This window comes from Hypomesus nipponensis, chromosome 11 (genome assembly GCF_054491055.1).
Source record: "Hypomesus nipponensis isolate SF chromosome 11, ASM5449105v1, whole genome shotgun sequence".
Taxonomy (NCBI): Eukaryota; Metazoa; Chordata; class Actinopteri; order Osmeriformes; family Osmeridae; genus Hypomesus; species Hypomesus nipponensis.
The window spans coordinates 18,433,227-18,456,808 of record NC_140371.1 but is presented as its reverse complement, the minus strand read 5'-3'; the positions used below and the strand labels follow the sequence as shown (position 1 = coordinate 18,456,808).

The following is a 23,582-nucleotide window of genomic DNA, read 5'->3' as shown; positions in this document are numbered from 1 at the left end:
TCTCTCTATCTCTGTGCCACTCACAGTCACCATGTAGGACTTGAAATGGAGCGTTCTCCGAGCCTCTTTCTTTTGCTCACGCCACTCTCTCTCTCTTTCTCAAGCTTCTGTTGTTTGTTCTTTTCTCTTCCATCACTGTTTCTCTCCCTCTCTCTCTCTCTTCTCTGTAAGTCTTCGGCCGGCTGCATTTCAGATCTTGTGCATGCCCTGCTGACATGGGCCTCTCTGCCTGTGACTGTGCCGGTGCCTTGAATGCCCCAGCTGCTCCCAGCAGCCATGCATGCCCCACGCCAACACACACGCCTTTCTCCATCTCAGGCAAACACACACACATTCTCACACACACACACACACTCTCTGCCATCGCACACACAGACAACCCTCGTCTGTCTGTTGGGGGGTAACTCACCTGTGTCTCAGAGACAGACCCCAACTGCTCCTGATGTACCCACCAGCCGTCTCAAACGCCTGCAGCTTCAGCGCACCATGACCCACTGACCCATCATCTGTGAACATACCGTTGAGAGTCAGTGGACAGCTGATTAGAAAAGTGGCTGGTTCTGGGAATCGGTTAAGCAGATATTGGGAGCTGACATGAGACTGCTAGTGGGGTACACGAGGAGCGCCACACATCCACCCTCCTCACCTCCGTCCCTTTCCTCCATCCCACCTCCAGCCATGAACGACCTGCTCCAGACCATGGCCCTGGCAGGGCCCGGTGCGGGGGGGCAGTGGGTCAGCAGCTCGGACCACCTGGACGGCCCTGAGGACGTGGAGGGGGGTGGCAGCGGCGGGCAGCGTATGAAGGAGCTGGGCTCCATGGCTTATTCCACCAACGCCATCGACTACGCCACCCTCAGCCTGCCTGCCGGACATCGGGGCAGACAAAGGCTCAGGGTCAAAGGTCAGAATCCAAAGAGACAACTTTCATATGTAGTATGTTCATGTGTGATGACTGTAACATGTTCTGTACATTATGTATTGTGTATGTGATATGTCATGACCCCTCTCTCCATGACCTCCAGACAACGCCTCCTGCGAGGACGTGCCTGCGTCCTCAGAGGAGCCTAGCGGGGTCAGAGGTCAAGGTAAGAGGACCTGACTCCTTCTGGATTCCTACTGTAACACAGAACCTCGTAAACGGACCAGTATTGGGATTTACCTCATCTCCGGCCCAGATTTCCAGATTCAGATTAAGCATGCTCCCAGATTAGCGACAAGCTTCAATGGAGAGCTTCCATAAAAAGTCGGATTTAGATTTTCAGACTTTTAATCCGTGTTCAGAAAACTACCCTCTAATGATAAACCACTAAAATGAAGATGACCCATTTATCGTAGCGCTGCACGCACATTAACATTAGTCATAAAGCAGGCCTGTACCCCATCATTTGTTAGCGTTAAGAAGAAAGGCGTCCTTAATGCGTGCTGTACATCTTTCCTGCTACCATTAACAGTGATGCTGCCAGCATGGGTCCATTAGTGGCAAGGAGAGGCCTGTCTGCATTCTCCATCATCCCTCTCCCAAACGCCCATCAGTCATTCTTACTGTCCATTACATCCATATCCTGGCTTGGGGAAACATCCTCCCACTTAGCACTGAACACAGGGTTCAGTTTTATAGTACTTTGATGATACATTAGCACAGTGTTTGGCCACTCCCTTTTGGCTGGAGTTACAATACATGACTCAGTATTAAAAGGACCTTTAAAGTTGACGTATATTAAACCAGCACTGTTACCTTGAGTTATCCAACTCATCAGCAGTGGACACAAGTCCGCCTAAAGTCTAAACTGGCCCTTTAAAGCCCCAGATGTTGCATCCATAGACCTGTGTGTGTGTGTGTGTGTGTGTGTGTGTGTGTGTGTGTGTGTGTGTGTGAGGATGTGGACTCAGCCAGCTGTACTGTGTTGACCCTGTCAGGCTTGCAGGTCTGTCACAGGGCTCAGAGCTCTCTCCTCTCCCCCCCAACACTGTGCAGAGTTCCCTGTAGCATTTGTAGTAAGTGATGTGCGTGTGTGCGTGTGTTAGCATTTGTCTCTGAATCGCTCTCTCTCGACCACCTTTTACAATGCTGTTAAAGCTAAACTGGTCACTGGTTGTCATGAATACTGGATTGACACTTGATTGGTGTTTCTGGGACACTGATGCAAGCCTCCACTCACGCAACACTACCAACGGTAGCCCCGCCTCTTTGTTTACCAGCGCATGACTACACCTGACATACCGCCTGGTCGGTTTCCCTGGGCCCCCCTCCTCCCAGTCAACCACCTGAACCCCCCCAAACCCCCTTTGTCTGTCTGCCTCCCTGTCTGCCTGTCTGTCTGCCTGCCGAGTGATGTGAAGCAGCCATGTACACACTGATGCCAACCTCCCATGGCTGCCCACCTGGGCCACGACACTCCCCCTCCCCCTCTCGTCTCTCATCCAATCAGATTGGGGTCCCTTCTTCTCTGTGCCCCCCTGCCCTATGAAGGCTGCATGCTCGGTTCCTTCTAGGATGGTCCCTGGTCAGTCCTCCAGCTACCGCTGTTTGTGATTGGGCATGTTTGGGGGAGCGTCCCTGGCATCATGCCACGCCCTCCTGTCCCTCCGCCCTGCACGCACCATCTGCTGCCCTGCGTGATGTGTTCTCTTATACCCTCTGTGTGTGTGTGTGTATGTGTGTTTGTGTGTGCGTGTGTGTGTGTATGTGCTCCCTCTCTTCCCCTGCCCAGCCTCCAGACCCTCCAGCCTCCATAGCAACAAGACCACGCGTAGTAATAGTAATAATAACTCCCACCTCCCTTCTCCACTCGAGGGCAAAGGTACGCTCCCACACGCCCCAGAACACCCACCACCACCCTCCACTACTCTTCTCCCTCTCCCCCTCTCCTGCATTCCCTCCCTCCTCCTCCCTCTCTGTACGTTGAGCAGTTTGTACATGCAGCCACACCCGAGGCCCACCGTAGCACGTTTGGTTACCCCGCGCAGGCACGTTGAACGGCAGCCTGAGCAGGCCGCACAGCGAGAGCAGTGGGGAGTTCAGTCTGAGCCTGGACGCTGAGGTGTGGTCAAGCAGCGGCAGCAGCCCCGTCCAGCAGCCCCCGTCCCGCTCCTCCCACCAGAGCCCCCTGCAGCTCCGCAAAGCCCTGGAGACCCCCACCCCCTCCACCACGCCTGGACCAGGCACCTCTGGCCGGGCCGGGAAGAAGTCAGGCTCCCCGGGCAGCGAGGTGGTCTCCCTACAGCAGTTCCTGGAGGAGAGCATTGATCCTGACGAGGTGACTGGGACTGCCTGGTCGGCTCTAGCATAACCCTATCTGTGGCCAAGAAGTCAAATATCGCATAAACAAGTACATACTACCTCATTGTATTTCAAATATGTATCAAAATCATACATTTTGGATATGCATTGAGGTAGTATCAATATAATGTAAAAGACCATTTGAAATACACAGTTCATTGATTAGCGGTAAAGGTAAGATGGTACCATGCTACATGGTGCATCCTAGTGAAGGTGATCTTTCCTCTCCAGTCTGGCAGCCAGGAGAACCTGACCGTAGACTCGCCCCGCCTCTCCGGAGGCACAGAGCACATGCAGAAGGACCGAAGCTCCGCCTCCACCAAGGGGCGGGGCATCCTGCGCTCAGCCAGTGGGAGGGCAGCACCGGTGAACTCGGACTCCCGCCCGCCCAGATCCGGCCAACCGGGTCGCCCGACCCTGAGGAAGGCGGAGAGCACGCGCGTGAAGGGCTCAGTCCCGCCGCGGCCCAGCCTGTCGTCCCAGGGCAAGGCCACGTCTGTGTGCGAGCGTCTGGACTCCGCCTCCTCCTCGTCCACGCTGCCTCGCGCCAGCAGCGTCATCTCCACAGCCGAGGGCACGACGCGCCGGACCAGCATCCACGACCTCCTGTCCAAAGACAACCGCCAGCCCGTCTCTGTCGACCCTATACCCTCATCATCCTCCTCCTCCTCCAAGGCCGCGCCCCGCGCCACACCCAGTGAGTACCTCCCTACCTCCACCACCCTCTCCCCCTCCCAGCTGACGCGGCCTAGCCCCCCAGTGCCCCTGCCCAAGTCCATCAGCCTGCCCTGCCGCACGGAGGAGGCGGACTTCTCCAGCCTGGAGTCCTTCTTCGGCTCCTCCTTCACGGTAGAGTCGGCCTTCATGGACTCCATCTTCAGCGAGCCCGCCTTCTCCGGGAGCGCGGGCAAGAACCTCCCCTTCCTGTCCCTCAACCCCTCCCTCGTCAGCAACATCAGTGGTCCCCCCGGCAAATCCCACCCCCGCCCCTCCCTTGCCCAAACCTCCCTCAACCAATCAAGTGGTGAGAATGGGCTGAAGCCCAGCCCACCTGATCAGGGAGAGAATCAAGAGGGTTTAGATTGTAATCATGTGATTGATGCTGACCAATCCCCTTCACCGAGCCCAGAGGACAACCAATCACTGTGGTATGAGTATGGGTGTGTGTGAATGTTGGGAGGGTAACCTGATCAGTGATGTGGATAAGGACCAGTGACTGGGCTATGGAGGGGAAATGAAACTCTTTTGTTTTTGCATGTCTGATGAAAACCCTATCATTCATGCTTGCGATCTTTTCTGTTGGATGTTTTCATATGGCTGATTATTTGTGATAATCACTGTTTCACCCCTGGTGTAGTCTCTCCCCTCTATGTGATGGTGAAGGGCTCTATGGAGGTCTCTCCACTAAGGTTCATGTCCGTTCACACAATCTCTGTTGGCTTGCTAACACTAAGACTATTATCTGCATTAGCAATGTCAAAGACAGTGTTCATGGTTTTAGTATGAATTCTACCCACCACCAAATTATTTGAAAAAGCGTCCGATGTATTGCAGACCTAAGCCAAAGAGCTAAAAATACACGGTAATTTTAGATGTTGACACGACTCAGTTCATCTCAAATATATCAAGTCAGATGTAACAGTCATGTTAGTAGAGTTATATAGAGAAAGGAGGCTTGTAGAACAAGTCCCAAGGTCTGTCTGGGAAACTGCCAATTAAAAGCCAATCACATTTCTGGAGCCTGATTTATGTAATGTATCCCTTTAGAGAAAATGGCTACTATCTTTAACAGGAAACCAGTTTCCTTGTCTATTTATGTCGCACAGATAATAGATCCAGTCTCCCCTAACCTCTTGGTGTTTGTTACGTGGGAAACTTTTCAAATGTTCTGTTGTAATCTCATCCTTCCCTTCTTCAAACCAACCTAATTCTACTGAGATGCATGGCTTTTGTTCTTTGTTCCTGGTGTGTGGCCTCTGAACTGCCCATTTTGATTGTTTTCAAATCAAAATGTTACTGTGTTTTTATTTTGGTTTTGGTGGCGTTTTGTAAGTCTGAGCATAAAGGCACTGTGTTCTATTCGTTTTTTTATTTTTTTATACATTCTTCAGCGTGGGTAGATTTGATTGGTTGTTCATGTAAATAGGCGGTTATGGTTAAAGAAAGAGGCTTCATTCACAGATTGATCTGATAAGGGAAGTTCAGTTGGGAAAGAGGAATCTAACTCAAGTTGGATGTACGTTTATATTTGCCAGTGTTTATCACCTGCTGAATGCTCTCTCAACTAGCTAGGTTGATGAGATTTTTTTTGTTTGTTTGTGGATGAAGGCTCTTTCTTTCCAGGGGTGGATATTTTGATCAAGACTTGTGGGTGTACACATCCATTCACTACAAATTCTAATTTCACGACAGCTAATCATTAAGTGATTAGATCTTGTACAGACCATTATACACACCATATTAAATTATATTCCAGGACAGAATGCACCGCTTCACGCACTAGCAGTAGGAGGGGCAAAGTCATGGCTTTTAGTCTATAGGTCCTTATTTATTCCTGCTTTTTCACTTTTTATATTTAATCGTTTGAAGTATTGTCTTGCTGGTGTTTATCTTGTTGTGTGTTTGTGACCAGTACAGCCTAACCTCTCTGCCCATGTCCAGTGTGGTGTGTTGTGATGACCTTGCCTTTGTTCTGCAGATGTGGAAGGGTTACAGGAGCGCAGAAAGTCTAAAAGCAGAATGGGGGAGCAGCAAAGCTCCTAAACGTTTCTCAGCGTCGCCCACTGTTCAGTGAGCCCGTGTGGTGAGTGCAGCCGCTCCAAGACGCGGGAGGAAGGGCAGGGGGGGGGGGGGGGGGGGGGGGGGGGTCGAGGGGAGGGCGGGGGTCGTCATGGTAACCTAAACTGGTGTAACAGATGTCCTCCGATTCCCGCACGCGCCCCCTTGCTTCAAAGCTGCCCGCAAGCGATCCCCCTCCCCTCCACCCCGCTAGCTGGTGCCCCTGGTGGCCTGTGCCCGTTAACCGTACACGGGAGGAACCAGGTCTGCATGGCGTCTGGTGGAACGACACGCTTTCCCCATTTGTGTCTGAAAAAAGAGAACCTCAGCCCAAGAGCATTAGAAGGTTGTACACCTACATGCACTCCATCCCAGCCCTGTTTATGTGTCTATCAAGGTGATGGCAAATCTCTGCAGCCAATTGACCTCGGTTGAGAATAAAACTTGTCGTTGTGTTAGTGGCACTCGTATCAGGTTGTGGTCTATGTGAGTGGTTCTATACAGTACTGCATGGCTTTGGTGTCACACTGAAACCCCTCCCCATGTCCCTTGCAGTGCATGTAGTTCCAGCCTGGCTGCTTTCCTGTACGTCACCTTCAATGTCACTTTCTCTTATTCTTGAACTTTCCGCTTCTCCTTTTAACCTCTCTTCTATGTCCTCTCTTCTGTCTTCTTGTCTTTACTCTTTTCTGTCTGCCTTTTACTCAGAGAGAAAAGTGACCTTCAAGCTGTTTGTCTGAACTGAAGCCTTTTTAGAGTTGGTCTGCTGAGATGAACTTCAGTGAGAAAAAGATTGTAAATCTCTGTGTGTGTTTTCAAAATGTTAATCAGTAGAGAAAAATAAACTTCATCCTTTTTTTTTTTTTCTTCCTTGAATCAAGGAAATGAAAGAAAAAACAAAAAAAACTATTTAAAAGTAATGTGGTGACAGTTGTTTTCTATAACTGACTGTGTCTGTCTGCGCTGCTGTGTGATGGTATATGTGAGTGCTTGCCATTCACTCTACACAGACCAACTGCAGGTGCCAGCAGACATTCATGCTAAGCCAAAAAGGTGAGCTTGAACCAGACCCTGAGGACCACCATATCCTCTCTGGGACTAGGAGTCAGCTGGACTTTTAACCGCCTGCCATTTTGACAATAATGCTTTTTTCCTTTTTGTAAATGAGCATGTACATGCAACATCTTTTTACTGTGGAACTAACAAGCCAGGGGCTGGCCTGGACATCCAGCTACTGGCACAGAACAATCAGTTTAAACGCATGTGGACCACAACAAGACTTACCAGGTCAAGCATTGAGCCAATCACAATCTGCATGGAGTCAACCAATCACCACGCTTCCCTACCCAGTCAGCGTAGACCATGTTCCAACTAGTTTCTTTTTCTCTGAAATGCCAAAATGACAATGGTAGGGCGTCATGCCAACGGAGTGATTGACAGCCAATTAAGTGAACGTTGCGAGTCAGAATCAGAGCAAGCTCAGCTTTGTGTATGCTTGTGTACATACATGCTCACTATCAGAATACTGTGTCTGTTATGACGACAATGATGACCTAGTGTTTTCTTCCTTTTCCACTTTTACATAAATTCATTTGATGTGATTAAAACCGATTCCTCTGTGTCATTTCAAATCTCCCTGTGTTCATGTTTGTTTTAAGTGTAAATGTAAATGGTTTTCATGCATCATATAAATAAAAACAGAGGCCGTATATCCAGGATCATAATGTAGGAAATTGAACTGTAGTGGAGATTGAGGCTGGCATACACTCGTTAAAGCCTGACCATTAGTAGAAAGTACCTAAATCATACATCAGTCTTTATCACTAATGCCCTCTAATACAACCACTCCTCACTATGGGCGGCCTTGATGACTGGTTGGCATGAAGAGAAGTCTTGTCTACCAGACAATACTGAAGATTAATATTTATGTAGTCGACTTATACAAACAACATTGGTGGCTTCGGTTACTGCCCTCAGTGCTCCAGGGTAGAGCATCCTCGTCAGTAATGTACCATTACTCAGGTGGCTGAGCGGTTAGGGAATTGGGATAATCCGAATTAGGGAATTCCAATTAGGGAATTGCTGGTTCGATTTCCGGCCGTGCAAAATTACGTTGTGTCCTTGGGCAAGGCACTTTACCCTACTTGCCTCGGGGGAATGTCCTTGTACTTACTGTAAGTCGCTCTGGATAAGAGTGTCTGCTAAATGACTAAATATAAATCACTCAAAAGTGTGTATTTGGACTAGAGCATAATATTCTGATAATTAGTGGTCAAAGAGAGAACAGCATCTGGAAATCAGATGCATGATGAGTCTTTTTAACATCTTAGTTTGTATTTTGTTCCTATTTGTACAGTTGCCCCCACATATTTTAATTATAAAGCACAATATACAGTGAAAGTGAAAATAACTTCAGGCAGCCCAGACTCAACCCTATTTCCAAAAAAAAAAAAAAGTGATTTGGGATTTGAAGACAAACACAATGCATGATCCTGGACTTCAGAAAACCCAGTCTAACACCTTGGTTAAGACATTTTGCCTACTCACAAAATCCATTCTAGTCAAAGTCCTGCAGAATGGGCTCGTGCCCTGTCTCCTTCAGGAACTTGAGCAGATCTTCAGGCTTTACACCCATGGTCGCTTCGTTGGTCATTGGGTGGAAGTAGACCCTCTCGTGTCCCCCGTTGACCAGGTCACTGTCCAGGACGAACTTCACGCTGCTCTCTTTGTCACAGAACAGAGCAAGTGCGGTAGCACACCCCTGGCCCACCTTCAGCTTTTCCAACATGGCAGCCTCTTCAGCAAAACGTAGGTTGCCGCTGCCAACCGCAAGCTTCTTGGCGAGGTCGTTGAGGTTTACCTGGCGGTCGTGGCGGACGGACACCAGCCACAGACCCTTCTTTTTCTTGTCCTTCAGGAATAGGTTTTTGGTGACGGCTCCACTGACACCCTGCAGGTGAGGCATCATCTCCTCCACAGTGAACACCTGAGAGAAGGGTCACATGAATCACTGCTGCACGAAATATAAAATTATTTTCAATCTGAAATTACGTAAGGGGTGTATCATTTGATGTTTCTTTTATTAAACATTTTATGTCAGACCCTGTGTAGTCTACAACCGAGCACATGAAATAAAGATTCCGTTCAAAGAACGGTCTCTTGCGCCATCTGTCGGTAGTTGTAAGTGCAGCAAACACGTGTCATTGAGCAAGCTGTAACCGCTACAGAATTCCAATTTGCCTCGTCACACAGAATGCCAAAAAAGTCTTGTTCACGTAGTGAAGGTAACTTCAGGGTCTTTAACGTACTGTATTACATGTGCTGCAGTTTGTAGTTTTAGCACTATCGTAATAGTAGTCATTACAGCATGTATGAGACAACCGGGAGACGCCACTTCAACATACCGCTGGATGGTCCACACAAGTCGTTTCGATACTTAAACTCACTAGATATTTTTCCAGCTCTGATCGGAGCTCGGTGTTAGCCATTGCCAAGTCGATTTGCACAAATCTACAGCGCTAATTCAGACTTTTCAGTCTTGTCTTCCGTGTTGCACTGCCATTCTGGCGCACGCGCAGAATGATGCGCTTTTTGGGGGGGGGGGGGGGTGTCGCGCCAGCTCTACACTGATTTAGTTTGCTAATCCATACGTCACAAATTTCCCGGGGTCGTTTAACTGTCGCAGTTTGTCGGCCTTTATATTACACACATTATGCCGTTTAAATATACAGCTTTTCAGACCTTGGGTACAGCACGTGCGTTTCAAAATACGTTTTTATTTATGAGCCAGCAGAGAAGTCTCAAATGTATAGGGGTACACTAATGTCAGCACTAGCCAAATTTATAGTAATTTACAGACATGTACAATTCACCCCACACACACACAATAATTAAGACAGTTGGCGTTTTGGTGAAAACGGTTTATTGACAGTCCATTTGTTTACTTGTCCTCGGGCTTGTTGAAGCAGTAAGTGAGGCAGCACTTGCCACAGTAGTGCCTGTCAAAGTGGCTAGCCATGAACACGCCGGCACCACACTCATCAGCTGGGCACTCACGGCGGAGACGGTGGATCTTGCCATTCTCGTCGACCTGGGGGGAGAGAGAGAGACGCATGCGAGAGTCTAAATAAGAGTGGTAAACAACACAAATGTGTTGCTGACTGAATGGCACTCCATTTATTCCCGTGTGGAAAAACTGGGCATTTTGACAAAGGAAATAAATCCTACTTGAATATGAAAGTCCCAATAAGAACGATATACCTAGTGTAACTTCTGATCTCATTAGCTGATGCCATGTACTGTTCAGTTCATATTGCATTTAGATGTGAAACGGGTCAAAGGGAGTGAGCAGATACGCTTAGAGTAATCATGATCCAGGACAGCTTTGTACCTGTACTTAGTGTGTCAGATGGCTGAGTATTTAGGGAATCGCACTATTACTCAGAAGGTTACCGGTTCGATTCCCAGCCATGCAAAATGACGCTGTGTCCTTGGGCCAAGGCACTTCACCCTACTTACTGCAAGTTGCTCTGTATAAGAGTGTCTGCTAAATAATTAATGTAAATGTACCTTGTAGTACTTGAGCACAGCAAGCTTGACCTTCTTCCTCTTGTGCTTGTTCTTCTTGGGGGTGGTGTAGGACTTCTTCTTCCTCTTCTTGGCACCACCACGCAGCCTCAGCACCAAGTGCAGAGTGGACTCCTGCACAAGATTCAGCACAACGGCTCAATACTTGGATACCTTAACGCAATGATTAATCAATGCAGTAATGCCACTTATGCCAAGTAATACAGTAAAAACGATTGGTCTACTGATTACATAACTCCTGCTTAAATCAGTCTGAAAGTATTTCCACAGGTTTTTAATTAATTCAATGCATTAATTCCCAAGGCCAAAAACGTGATAGACTACACGATCTACAGCAATGTTCTCACCTTCTGAATGTTGTAGTCAGACAGGGTACGTCCATCCTCCAGCTGCTTACCGGCGAAGATCAATCTCTGCTGGTCAGGAGGGATACCTGGAGTGACAGTTACGACATTAACCATGACCGTCCAGAATGGTTTCTCTTTACATTACTGTTTATAAATGTCGTTTGAAGTAACTTACCTTCTTTGTCTTGGATCTTTGCCTTGACATTTTCGATGGTATCTGAAGGCTCAACCTGAAAATGTACATCCGTTAGTGATGGAAGTTAGGTTCCGTAGGAGTAACACGTTGCTAACATTAGCATGTTATAAAAGGGCAATGCCATTTAAACACGTACAAATGTATATTACGTGACGAAACCAACTTAACTTAACTATTTTAGCTATACTGATTACAAAAAGCAAACCAACACTAAGCAGGCAGTTTCACCAGCCTGCTCAACGCAAACACGTGTACTGAGTTGGCTAGTAATGGGGAATTGGTAGTTAGCAACCTAGCTAGCCAAGTGGCTTAGTACGTATGGTCGGACAACAGTGCTTCAGTTGTAGGCTCACGATAGGTCTTAATACAAGAAACAACGGTCGCAGTTGTAAGGGTTGGACAACAATGCTTATGAAACGCTAAATAGCTCATGAGTTATAAAAGGTTGGGCTCTGCGGCTAACACCCGAGAGAGCCAAAAAGCATTATACAGCCTCCATCACGGAATTGCCGGAATACACACCTCGAGGGTTATGGTCTTCCCCGTGAGGGTTTTGACGAAAATCTGCATCTTGGCGTTCAATCCACCTGCACAACATGAAATACGCTGTTGTTTTATGGACTATATGGGTGAAAGTGTTCTTTAATATTTTGAATTTATCAAACAAATCTTTGAAACGGAGAGCACGATCTTACCACAGGACTCCTGCTAATGGCGGATCATGAGAAGAGGGCTTTCGGAGCGTGCTACGGGGTTTTCTGGACTTGTTTGCAGGGAGTAGGTTGCCAATAAGATGCCGGATACAAAAACATTTTTATTTTTTATTATATTCACGTCCCTCTATGATTGTTATTATCTATCTATATATTCATAATAAAATGTTTGTAAAAATTGGAAAGCAAATAGCTAATGTATAATACAGAACTACATTACCCATACTCCACTTCGGTGTAGCCATAACAACCTAATGTTATAAACATGGGGTGGCTGCTACAAAGTTTAGCTAAACCTATTATCTACGAAAGGAATTTAAATTAAATCTGATTATGTCTGGAACTAAAAAACACGAACATTTATTCCATCCATGCCAATCCATGCCACCCGTCACGTCTGTGTGTGACAAGAACTTCTTGCAATCTCTCTCTGACTACATTCAAAGTGAGAAGGAATATCTTCAGTGTCCAGTGAATGGCTCAGATGAGCAACGCTACATCATTTACAGTACTGCATTTGATAAGGTATCGAAGTACCTTCTTTTCTATCTTTCTGTGTATCACTGACTGTGCTTTTATCATTATATACCTCAACAGACATGCAACATCCAAGCATAATGTTAGTAATTTCATTTTTTACTGGCCTCTCTTTTTCAGATTTCAGGGTTGAGATTATGCTTAACTCTCCTTGCTTTGATTTTATTCAGGTTATTGAGTATGCTACAGCCTACAAGACCATTCTCACTGCGATAAAAAAAGAATACGATAGCTTCATTAGTGCCTTGAGGAAAAGTGACTGTAAAGCCAAGTTGGCACAAGGTAAACTCAAGACCAGAGTGGCACAGCCCACATCCCTCATGTACTGCCAGAGAAGAGCTGTCCAGCTTCAGGAGAGGCAAGTGACACAGGGCCCACATACATTATTAATTTATGTTCTGTATATCCTAGCATCAAATGATTATTACTGTATATATATTATTTTTTTTACAGAGAGGATACACATTATATTAGGTGGTGAAAAAACAGCCTGATGCAATGTGTATCCCCCCTGTAATTTTTGCTAGAAAAGAGCAGACATAGAAAATAACACACATGATGGCAGGACATACCCTTTGCATGTTAGGGAAGGGGGTACACATTATATCATGTGAAAAACTATAAAATGTGTAGAAAATAGCAGACATCTCCGTATTATCTCAGGTTGTTCAGTGTAACCAAAAGAACACAGAAAAGGGTTAGGGTTATACAAGGTTCTGTATATTATAGTCTGGCCATTTATAAAGCAATATAGCGATGCTGGTGGTGTATGTTAGTAAGATCATTATGTATAGCAAGTTTCATCTATACACCAGTCTTTAACACTGAGAACACAGGATGAACAGATTTCCCTGGAGGCCTGGGGAAAGTGGTTCCCCCCTTGTTTATTACAGTCTGGCCATTTATAAAGCAATACAGTGATGCTGGTGGTGTATGCAATAAAGAGGTGGGAGTTGGGAACAGATTTCCCTGGAGGCACAAGAGGTCAAATATTTTGATGGCTGTCAGGTTGAAAAAATATTTTCAAAAGGTCTGGGAAAAATATCTCAGCCCACGCTAGTGATCGGGGGAGGTTGGGATTGGTGGTTGGGCTGTGGCTAACCTTAAGTATCGGCCTACGGGAGAGATTGGGGGAGGTCTGGTAGCAGGGCCAGACCAGCGGTAAAGGTCATGGAAGTCTAGAACTCTAATCCTAACCATAGCCCAGCCCCTAAACCCCTAAAAACAGGGTCAGGGTTGGGCTGTGGCTAACCTTATGATTGATTGTGTTCTTCAACAAGTTGTTCTTCTTTCTCCCCAAGGATTGCCATTATCCAGAGAGACACAGCTGAACTTCAGGCTAAGCTAAGAAGACAGCAGGACTCTAGGAAAGACAAGAGACCCTCAATTCAACTGAAGACCTCCGACAGCAAGACTCTACGGCCTGTTGGGCAGATACCAGGCATGGAAACTCACTCACATTCATTTGCTAAGAATTATGGACTTTTATACCATCCACTAATGCACATTTTGATGAAGCAATGATTTTGTACAGATTTGCCTCCCTCTTTGTCTCCTCTCAGGTCTGACATTTGATGAGTCAATGAATCCAGCGGCCCTGGCCAAACATCTGGAGTACCTGGAGAAGAAGAAAGCAGATCTGCAAAGCAAGAGGAAGAGCCAGTACGTGTCTATGCAGGTCAAAACTGACCTGGACCAGAAGATGAGGATTGCCCTGGACCAAAGGGATGAGCTGGTTGTGGACAATGAGAGGCTTCAGATCCGGTCAGTCTTCCAGTCCAAGATTAGGTCACATCCTGGAGTAGTTTTTCTGTAGTTTAACCCTTATTGATAGATCCTTGAAAGTACAAATTATTAAATATATATATACAGAGATAAATAAATGTGATTAACAATTGTCTCTGTAGATATAAACAGCTACAATATGTCAATGATGCCTTCATTACCTGGGAGAAGACAGGAAGACCGGGCCCTCTGTTTGAGTACATCACCTCAAAACTGGAGGACATCTCCAAACTGAAAGGTCTGGTTCCATGGCAGAGTCCAAAGTTGTATTTAGTGTGTTATGGCATTCTAATGATGAGGTTTAAGAAAACACAGCAGCAACCAATCAAGATCTAGGCTTATTGTGTAATATATTTTCCATTGCAGTGAGCGACACAGACTGCCATAGCACTATGGCATTTGAGGAGGATGACCCAAGTAAGGTCAATGACTCAGAGCTTCTGGTGGACTACATTGAGAGGTATAGTAGCAGACCACTGCTGTACTGTCTTACCGGTGTAAGTTTTACAGATTAAGTCATCCATATCTTGATCCCTGCAGATTTATTAACCTCTTTGAAGCAGGTGAGTATGAAGCGGCAGCGTTTCACGCAGCAAAGTCTCCTCACGGAGTTCTGAGGAACACGGAAACGATGGAGAGGTTCAAAGGTAAATGTGTATTACCAAACAGTATGGACATTGATAGAATAGGTATCTCTATAGTTACAACCTCAGAAATGGAATACCGTCTATTTCTATACCGTCTATTTCTACTCCTACAACAATAGCTGAAGTTCACTGGAGTTGCTCTTTCTACTGTTTGCTCTTTTAATTTCTTTATCTTTCTCCTTCGTTACACCTTCCACCCCGATCTCACCCCACTCCAGCAGTGACAGTGTACCAAGGAGAGCTACCTCCCCTCCTCCTCTTCTTCCAGGCCCTGATGATCTCAGCGCATGCTGGCACACAGCTGCCCGACCAGTCCCTGTCAGTGGAAGGGGTCTGCTGTGCCCTGGAAAACAACTTTGTCGAGCTGGTCACACACTGGGTCACTCAGAATAGGTACCAACAACATACTGAATGGATCGTTGAAGTTCAAAAAGAATTTGTGTGCTGTCTGTGTGTGTTGATAGTCATCACTGAAACACTGAAAAAGTACATTACTGGATCGGCTGTTTTATTGTAGCAGTAACAGTTACATGCACTTTACTACACATGGTGATGGTACTGGAATGTATGTCCAGTTATTGCAGTCTTAGTGTTCAGTTTCAGTGTTGTTTGTTTTCCTTCTCAGACTTACTTACAGCGAGGCACTGGGAGATGTCATCTGTGAGCATGGCGACAGGAAGCCGTATATGGCCGATGCATGCTTGGCACTGGCACATATCATCTATAAATCCTGTGGAGTACTTCGTAAGGCCGCACTGAGCATGTGCAAAAGAGGCATGACCAATGGGGTCATAGAGTTTATTTATCAGAACAAAGACTTCACTGCAGGTGAGGACCGTGAACACACACACAAGCACTCATATCCTTATATGTACAGTCCCACACAAATGAAAAATGGAGGCAATCTTACACTGGCACCATCTTGACAAGGCCACACTGAAACACATCAAATGATGGATGAATGTTTGGATGCTCACTGTCTCTGTGTGTGCATTTGGGCAGACGATTGTTTGTATGTGCTGCGTGGCAGCCCCAACCTGGACATGCTCTGGGCCTTCACCCAGCCCTACCAGGGCCAGCAGGCCAGGCTGTCTGTAGGCTTTGTCTGCCACACCTTCCTCAGGTCAGACCTGGAAGATCTGGCCCTGCGGCTGCTGGAAAACATCTGCACTGCAGGAGCTGGTACCGTACATAACACGGCTAACCTAAACACACATAAACACACACCGTACACAAACCTCTATACGCACACACATACAGTACCAGTCAAAAGTTTGGACACATTTCCCCATTCAATGGTGTCCAAACTTTTGACTGGTACTGTATGTATGTCTTGTTCACCTTTCTGAAGGGAGAAGAAGCACAATACATTCACGCCCCTAAAATGATTATTACACTGCTGTTTTTTCTAGGAGCTTTAGAGAAGGTGATCCGGGAGGATGTGGCGTGCTCAGGGGACAGCTGGGGTGAGATTGCAGGTGTCTGTGCACTGAGGAACCATCCACAGCTCTCTCAAGAGATCCAGGCCATCTTGCTTTCCCTGGACGGGGCCACAAGGCTTTCCCTGGGGAAAGAGGGGGCCGGTCGGGTGGAGCAATTGTTCATGTAGGCCTGCAGACAGCAGAGGGCACACTAGGATAGATACACATTCACTGTCCGCTTAGAATACAAGCCCCAGAGCATACTATAGCGACCCTGGTCTGGCTTCTTTAAAGACAAACCCATTCTTAATCCATTGAGTCACCCTGCTGAGAAAAAAAACACACACAGACATCCAAATACATCCACACATCCCTGTGGCTAATCATGATCATTAAACATTAAACTGATTGTAACTTTATATCATGATTCCATTTGTACCTGATTCATAATGCCAACAACACAACCTTTCACTTCTCAACTCTGAAATGTAAGACTGTCTACACGTCTAGTCAGCAAACCCGAGTCCATGACAATGACCACACTTACTCTCCAGGATATTGGATTTCATCTCATAAATTCTCAAATTTCTGTCACTGGAGAACATCAACCAGCTGTATTAGTCATAGATACGCCAATATTGCCTTTCCTTCAGCTGGAGAAGATTGAAGAACCCTTAGGTACTTATCTGAGGTAAGATTGTTGTTTTTCTTCATAAAATGGTTATGCTTGTGTTTTTTGTGGGAGTAAAGCTGTTCCCAGATCAGTGCTCCAGAGTGCTGAAACCCAAGAACAATTAGCATACTGTTATGTCACTAGAAATACGAGGAGGATACAATGGCATACGGAACAGCTCAATGAAACACACAGAAGCACACACACACAGACGCACACACACATACAGAGAAGTCTTTGTTCCATAACAGGCTCCCAGTCCCATCAACATCAGAGTAAATGGAACCTCCGTGCTTCCACAAGCACACACACACACACACACAGAATAAACAACGCCCAGTGTCAGTAAACACTGGTTCTAGTCTCTGCTTCTGTCTTCAGAGGCACCAAGCACACAGGGATGGCTGTGTAGCTACAGATCCTCACACTTAATCAGTTTGGCTCACTGCTATCAGCACAATTTAGGGTGTGTTTGTTTAATCTATTAAGGGCTTTCTCACTGGAATGTACTCCAGTGCCCCTAACACCTTGTTTATATTAGCATGCTGAACTGGATAACATAATACGAATGGGCACATTTAAGTATGCTCATTTAGGCTACTGTTTCAAACATCAGAATGATCAGCAGGGTATGGATAGCATAAGCTAAGTCAGCTCTCCATGCCCTTAAGTGGTTGTGAACCCTAACATATCTTCAGCTTGCCCAATCGATACTTTGTAGTGTCAGCGTTACAATGGGAGCCTATTGTAATGTTGTAACATTGTTGTGTGACTGCGAGGCTGACACAGTGTCAACAGTGTGCTAACATCCGTAGCTAGCTGTCACAAGACTGGAGATGTAATGGGTCCGCTGGAACGAAAGGAAAATGTTATTACTGAGAGAAGAGGTGAGATTCCAGTCGGTTAAAATAAGCAGTGGTTGAGCGAGAGAGAGAGAGAGAGAGGCAGACTGGCAAATACTGTACATAAAAAGAGAGGAGGGGGGGAGTGAGATAGAAAGAACCAGAAATAGAGAAATACATAAATGGGAAAGAAAGTGAGAGAACGTGCCTGACCTTAGAAACTGGACAATGAAAGGGAGAGAAAGAAGAGAGGATGCTGAGTCAGCAGGATGTGGCTCCACCCCTGCTCTGCTGCCAGTGTGGGTATTGATCTCCTGCAGTAAGAGAAGCTTTATTTGAGGCTTGTCTGGCCCTCTGCTGCTGGCCCTCACAAACAACGCATAGCTCCTTCCTCAGCTCAGAGGCCAGATCCGCCCCAGGCTTGAGGTACACGTTTGTGATTCGTACTTTGGTCTACAGCAGTGGTTCTCAACACTGTTTTAGATGTTTCCCTGCTCTAACACACACCCAATTTCAAATGATTGAGTTGCTATCTAGCTCAGCAGAAGCCTGATACCGACCATTCGTTTGAATAAGGTGTGTTGGAGCAGGAAAAACATCTAAAACATGCAGACAGGGGGTCCCTGAGGACCAGGGTTGAGAACCACTGGTCTACAGGCTGTGGTCAGATATAGCCAGGTCTGCAGTCTGTTGTAGTTGTTGCATCGTTTTTTTTTTATCTTTATGCAGCAAAGAAGTCCTGTTCTGGCAATTATTGGGATTAGTACTGTATTTAAGTTCAGTTCCCACAGGGAAGGTAGGCAGTTTGTTCCTGTCTGACTGAAGCCTGATTCTTCAGGCTTCGTGTAACGCCTAATTCCCTATCACAAAAAAGTTGTGTTGATTTCCATCTTGAGAAAATATACAATTTAACAGGTCTTATGTTGTACAAATTTGCCCAATGATGTTTGGCCATGAGTAATATGTAACCTGACCGCGTTGACCATTGCACTACGGCCTAACCCCGAGTGGTCTGTAGAAACATGATATGTCTGTCTGTGTGTCTCTTTGGCCGGCCATTCAACCAGCCGCCCTGTCAGGGTTTGTTTAACAGAGAAGCTTTTCTCTCTCTCTTTCTCTGCGCCTCTCGTGTGTGCAAGTGTGGCACAGATCTGGACCTCCTCCCCTCTACCCTAATCAACCCCTGCTGCATGATGGGACCTGACAGGGCTGTCTAGCACACACCACACACAGCCGCCAGCCAGTAGAGAACTGAACCGCAGACTGGAACCGAGAGAGACATAGAGATAGAGAGAGAGAGAGAGAGAGAGAGAGAGAGAGAGAGAGAGAAGGGCTGGGTGGGTAACAGGGACAGAGAGTTTGGGGTAGGTGGGTAACAGGGAGAAAAAGGGAAAGAGATACATACAAAGTAAGTGGTGGGACTTTTCCTTTACAAGAGCTGTTGGCCCTACCTAATATCAAATGCTCGAGTAGCTGGATGAGTTGGATCCGTACCAGAAGAAATGAGTCTGGAAAACAAGTTGCCATGTCATCGTTCTATTTCCAAGCCATGACTGGAACCCCCAGACTGCATTAGGTGGGAGTAGAGCAATGTCACTGTATTGCACAGCACTCCTCTAAAACAATGTTATTGATGTTGTCTGCTACTGGCAAGGCAGTGTTTATATTGCCACTGTGGCAGTGGATTGTGCATTTTGTTGATATTTCCATGGATTAGCAGGGACACAGAAGGTTTACCATGGGGATGGAAAATAGTTCATTGATTTCCAGGGTGGCAGATGGGAGCAGGGGAAGCAACATTGTTGCACAGTTGTCTCCTCCCAAGGGTCTTTATTTCAAGGACACAACCAGTGGAGAGAAACTAGATACAATTCATCATCTTATTTTTATAATCACCTTGTAGCCAAAGAAAATTCCCAAACAAGCAGTGTCACTGTTAGTCTTTGATTGTTCTTGTTCTTTAAGTTTGTGTTCTGGAATATTCTACCAGCTCAAAAACGATCCTTTAATCTTCCATTTAGCATTATAATCCTATTCCAACATGTGTTATGCATCTCCTGCACTCTTCCTGACAATACTGTTTGTGTGGTTTTATCTTTAGTCTGACACTGTATTTTATGTCAAAGAGAAAAGAGACAAATCTACCATGTAATTAATTTCTGAGATGGATCCTCAAGAGGATGGCTGCTTATCTGAGGCCTGTGCTGGTATACCATCCGAAATGGCCTCAAGGCTTTAATGCTTAATTCTCACAGAATCGTCACTTTTACTTCCAACGTGGATGGCAACACATACAATCCCCCCCCCCCCCAAAAAAAATAAATAAAATAAAATGCTATGCTGTATTTATAAAAATAAATAAATGTTTACATACAGTACATGCCATAACAAGCCAATCAGAGAGGTAGTTAACCCATCCAGTAGCCTTTGTTTTGTGTCCCTTATGGCAGAAAGCCACCTCCTTTGAAAGTATTTGGATTACATAAGTGTTTTCTGGTTCAATTAGCATAACGGGGAGTTCCAGCTATGTGGCTGTACCCAGTCAAAACAAAGACAGGATGCTTTTAGGGGAAGCAACAATAGATTAGCTACAAACTGATGCATTAGCAGAGGTGGTTCATTGACCATGTTGGTTTCATGAGTGACCTGGCAACAGACCTGAATGCTTGACTTCTCAGTTGTCTTGTATTGAAGAGCATTTCCCTCAAAGTTGTTCTCTATAAAAAGTAAATCTAGGAAAAGCATCATCACTGTGTTGTGTAATGGAAGAGATAAATCACCCTCCTCAGAATATAACCAAACACTTTAGACAAGAGCTCAACCAAGTCGGTATTATCATTAGCCAATATTATAGTAGAGCTATACTCATGACTTGTGTGTGTTGAAAAGAGGAATATAGTTTATCAGCAGTGGCTGGCTCTATACAACAGGGTGCTGCAGGTCTCTGCTGGCCCGCAGCCTGGCCAATGCACCAGCCACACAGCAAGAGGAAGTAAAGAGAGGAAGCGATGGGCGGGCCAATAACTTAACGTCAAGTAACGTTTAAAAAAAAAATGTTGCTCCGTATCTTCATGTCTCTCTGTCTTCCAACCTCCCTGTTATCCAGACAAAGTTATCCTGCTATCAATCACGAATGTACATTTTTTAACAGCAAACCACTTCCAACAGCTACGCAAAAAAACATAGGCTACAAGTCATATATGGGAAACTAATCAGATTTGCCATTGAAGCAACCATACACCCACTGTAACCGCATAATGGTAACTTCAAGGGTGAGTGGAGTACTAGGCTACATAATTGATCATTTATTCCTTTGAGAAAACACAATCCTGTACTGACATTGTCACGCTGTTAATATGCACTAAAGATAAAATAGTATCTAAGACCTCAGATCCTCCAATAAGATATCTACATCATGACCAGGTCATGTTGAAGTAAACATAAATCTTCGATCCACCCACTCCAGTACCGTCGTCGGAAAAACCCTCGTCTTTTTTCTGGTGTAATAGGCCTAGTCGTGTGTCATACATACAAGGTCAGGTACCATTGCCTGTCCCAAAATACTTGGCCATCGTTCCTTTTCTCCTTATCTACTGTTTTTTTTCCAGTCTCTGGCCCCAAGATGGCTATCTGTGAAAGGATTAGGCATGACTCAGCTGTCTGTCTGCTAATGATGACATCACCCAGAGACACTCCGGGCCAAGGCATATCCTGCAACAAGGGAGCAACATCACTGAGATTCAGAAGAGAAAGCGCAAATTAACAAGCTGATCAACTGTTGCCTACCTACTCGTCAGTCCATGCTGTTAAGCATAGTTACAGCCGTAATCAAGCTCACCCAAAGAAAATAACTATGTTAATAACCCGGCTTACAAACCACACCAACAAAAACATACTCAAAACCTAAATTTGGTTATCAACAAGTAAGCTGCTAATTGTAATGCTAACGTATATAGGACGTCTCGCTTTTCCTGTCAGCCTCACCATACAAAATGTTTTCCGGAAGAAAGAAGTATACCAGACTACACCCATCTATCACACTTGTTCTATTGGATATTTGCCCCCTTGGTGCATTGGCGGTAGACCGGCAGGCCAATGCCCCTCTCCAGCAACCTTTGGGCTTCAACACATTACCACTGAGGGGACTTGAGTCCAACTTATCACGTTTGTGAATGTGTTAAATGCACTCAGCAGGTATGCCACTCATCACACAGGCTAAACCAGGTCACATCACACATACTAATAGCCGTTTTAGCTAATAGCAAATTTTTTTTAAACTGGGAGGTGGTTATTGGCATGTTCTCTTCTCTTTGTGTAAGACACCTAAGTTTCTTCACAAGACAACCTCTGTGGTTGTATGCCGTCTGCAGTACAGTTTCCTGTCCAGTATAGTCTGCTCCACAGTTGGATAGCCACATTATGTTTGGTATTTCCTCTTCCATCTTCTGTATAGCTTTATGTACATGGCACAAAACAGGGATTTTATAGAGGAACCAAAGTGACTGTAGTTTGGTGTTATGGACTGTACACTCCAGTACCAGTCACAGTGTTCGGACTCGGAACACCTCACTAATCATTATTCCCTGAAACCACATGCAGCTGAATCATGCATGCAACAGGTGATGACAAATACAATGAACACATCATACTGGCTATCCCTCCTAAACACACATACACTCACACTAACACACACGAGTCTAGAAACTCAGCCCAATGTCTTAGAAAGTTATAGAGGGTGACTGAGACAGCTGTCTGCTGAAGATATATGGAGCGAGTGGGAGAGAGGAGAGAGAAGTGAGGAGGAGGGATGGAGAGAGAGGCTAAGACAGAGGGAGTGAGCGACACTTGCACATGTGACCCTTGTCTTTGGCAGGGCCCTTTTACCCACAACAGCTATCCATTTCCATGCCTTAAAAATAAGCAGAATTGATAGGTGCATCAACACCAAGCGGGGAGGGGCAAAGGGCACTTCACTGAAGGGGAGGTATCAGAAGGCCTTTCCACTTCAGGCCAGGTTAAAAATGTCTGAGTCACATGACAGTGTGTGAGTGCATACCCACATGGGCAATTAGGCAGTGCACCAATGTATTCCCTGGCAGGTATCCCCACCAAAATACTGCACAGTTAACGGTTCACACATACTAAATGTTTTTGAAAGGATAGTCACAATTCACTCCAGGGACTTAAGATACCATTTTAAGTACTCGAGTTGAAGTTATGGCCCTTTGTGGTCATTTGTGGTCAAAAGTGTCAGTGTCCAGTCTGACCTTGTGTTGTTCTGTGCACCAATACAACTTGAAACTAAACATCCCCTGGTTCTTAGCCACTGCAGAGACAGGGCTCTGCCTGAATGTGAAGGGAGCCTGTCAGTAGCAGATCCTAAGTGTCTGAAACTCTGAGGATCTGCTGGCTCGTTATACTTGATAGCTCTTGCATGTGACGAGAGGGAGGCAGGCTTTTTCTGGCACCTTATCTGCCTTCACTGCACTCTTACTGCACAGCCCCATTCCTCAGATAGGCCTAGGAAGGCTCCCCTTCTCATTAAATTGTTTGTCTGTGCCTGAGACAGAAATACAGTATAAGAAACTTATAGAGTTGACACACTGTAGTCCCTCAATCAGGTTGATAACATCTGAGAAAATTAACCCTAGCTATTGCTGTGAATCATCAACTCTTGTGTGACAAGTTGTATCAAAACCATAGCTTGTTTCCAGCATAACTGTTTGAGTGTCTGTTGTTCTTGGATCTGTCATCAAACTTTCTTTTGCTAGGT

General features: G+C 45.8%; 4 protein-coding genes across 5 annotated transcripts in view; 2 read left to right on the top strand and 2 right to left on the bottom strand.

The window, feature by feature from the left end:
• ccdc88ab (coiled-coil and HOOK domain protein 88ab) overlaps positions 1-5,931 on the top strand; it is a 49,706-nt gene extending 43,775 nt beyond the window's left edge. Inside the window, exons 30-34 of the mRNA XM_084709166.1 lie at positions 677-904; positions 1,026-1,088; positions 2,715-2,804; positions 2,971-3,260; positions 3,515-5,931. Coding sequence (XP_084565292.1) covers positions 677-904; positions 1,026-1,088; positions 2,715-2,804; positions 2,971-3,260; positions 3,515-4,453 — 1,610 coding nt within the window. The 3' untranslated portion in view covers positions 4,454-5,931. The remainder of the gene's footprint in view (positions 1-676; positions 905-1,025; positions 1,089-2,714; positions 2,805-2,970; positions 3,261-3,514) is intronic.
• Positions 5,932-7,972: 2,041 nt separating this feature from the next.
• Positions 7,973-9,635, bottom strand: prorsd1 (prolyl-tRNA synthetase domain containing 1). Of its 2 annotated transcripts, none has more exons than XM_084709167.1 (2): positions 9,466-9,635; positions 7,973-9,047 (listed from the first exon to the last, which is right to left on the bottom strand). In XM_084709167.1, exons 1-2 carry the CDS (start codon positions 9,547-9,549, stop codon positions 8,619-8,621), a joined length of 513 nt encoding a protein of 170 aa, XP_084565293.1. In that variant the 5' UTR covers positions 9,550-9,635; the 3' UTR covers positions 7,973-8,618. The 2 variants fall into 2 exon arrangements, with proteins under 2 accessions (XP_084565293.1, XP_084565295.1); XM_084709169.1 differs by having other exon boundaries at positions 9,508-9,625.
• Positions 9,636-9,960: 325 nt separating this feature from the next.
• Positions 9,961-11,960, bottom strand: rps27a (ribosomal protein S27a). The gene is made up of 6 exons (XM_084709215.1): positions 11,887-11,960; positions 11,714-11,778; positions 11,171-11,225; positions 10,996-11,081; positions 10,631-10,762; positions 9,961-10,151 (listed from the first exon to the last, which is right to left on the bottom strand). Exons 2-6 carry the CDS (start codon positions 11,759-11,761, stop codon positions 10,002-10,004), a joined length of 471 nt encoding a protein of 156 aa, XP_084565341.1. The 5' UTR covers positions 11,762-11,778; positions 11,887-11,960; the 3' UTR covers positions 9,961-10,001.
• A 266-nt stretch (positions 11,961-12,226) lies between these two features.
• LOC146268532 (clathrin heavy chain linker domain-containing protein 1-like) lies at positions 12,227-16,698 on the top strand. The gene is made up of 11 exons (XM_084709214.1): positions 12,227-12,429; positions 12,612-12,799; positions 13,743-13,882; positions 14,004-14,205; positions 14,349-14,464; positions 14,593-14,686; positions 14,767-14,873; positions 15,092-15,266; positions 15,499-15,701; positions 15,876-16,055; positions 16,286-16,698. Exons 1-11 carry the CDS (start codon positions 12,238-12,240, stop codon positions 16,480-16,482), a joined length of 1,794 nt encoding a protein of 597 aa, XP_084565340.1. The 5' UTR covers positions 12,227-12,237; the 3' UTR covers positions 16,483-16,698.
• The last annotated feature ends 6,884 nt before the right edge of the window (positions 16,699-23,582 follow it).

Bases quoted from the DNA above. Each gene is read 5' to 3' on its own strand.
- rps27a (XM_084709215.1), bottom strand. From the start codon at position 11,761: ATGCAGATTTTCGTCAAAACCCTCACGGGGAAGACCATAACCCTCGAG. The intron at 11,226-11,713 runs GTGTGTATTCCG...GTACATTTTCAG, and splicing joins GGAAGACCATAACCCTCGAG to GTTGAGCCTTCAGATACCAT. The intron at 10,763-10,995 runs GTGAGAACATTG...AATCTTGTGCAG, and splicing joins CTGACTACAACATTCAGAAG to GAGTCCACTCTGCACTTGGT.
- prorsd1 (XM_084709167.1), bottom strand. From the start codon at position 9,549: ATGGCTAACACCGAGCTCCGATCAGAGCTGGAAAAATATCTAGTGAGT. The intron at 9,048-9,465 runs GTATGTTGAAGT...CCCTTCTCTCAG, and splicing joins CTTGTGTGGACCATCCAGCG to GTGTTCACTGTGGAGGAGAT.
- LOC146268532 (XM_084709214.1), top strand. From the start codon at position 12,238: ATGTCTGGAACTAAAAAACACGAACATTTATTCCATCCATGCCAATCC. The intron at 12,800-13,742 runs GCAAGTGACACA...TTTCTCCCCAAG, and splicing joins GCTGTCCAGCTTCAGGAGAG to GATTGCCATTATCCAGAGAG. The intron at 16,056-16,285 runs GTACCGTACATA...TGTTTTTTCTAG, and splicing joins CATCTGCACTGCAGGAGCTG to GAGCTTTAGAGAAGGTGATC.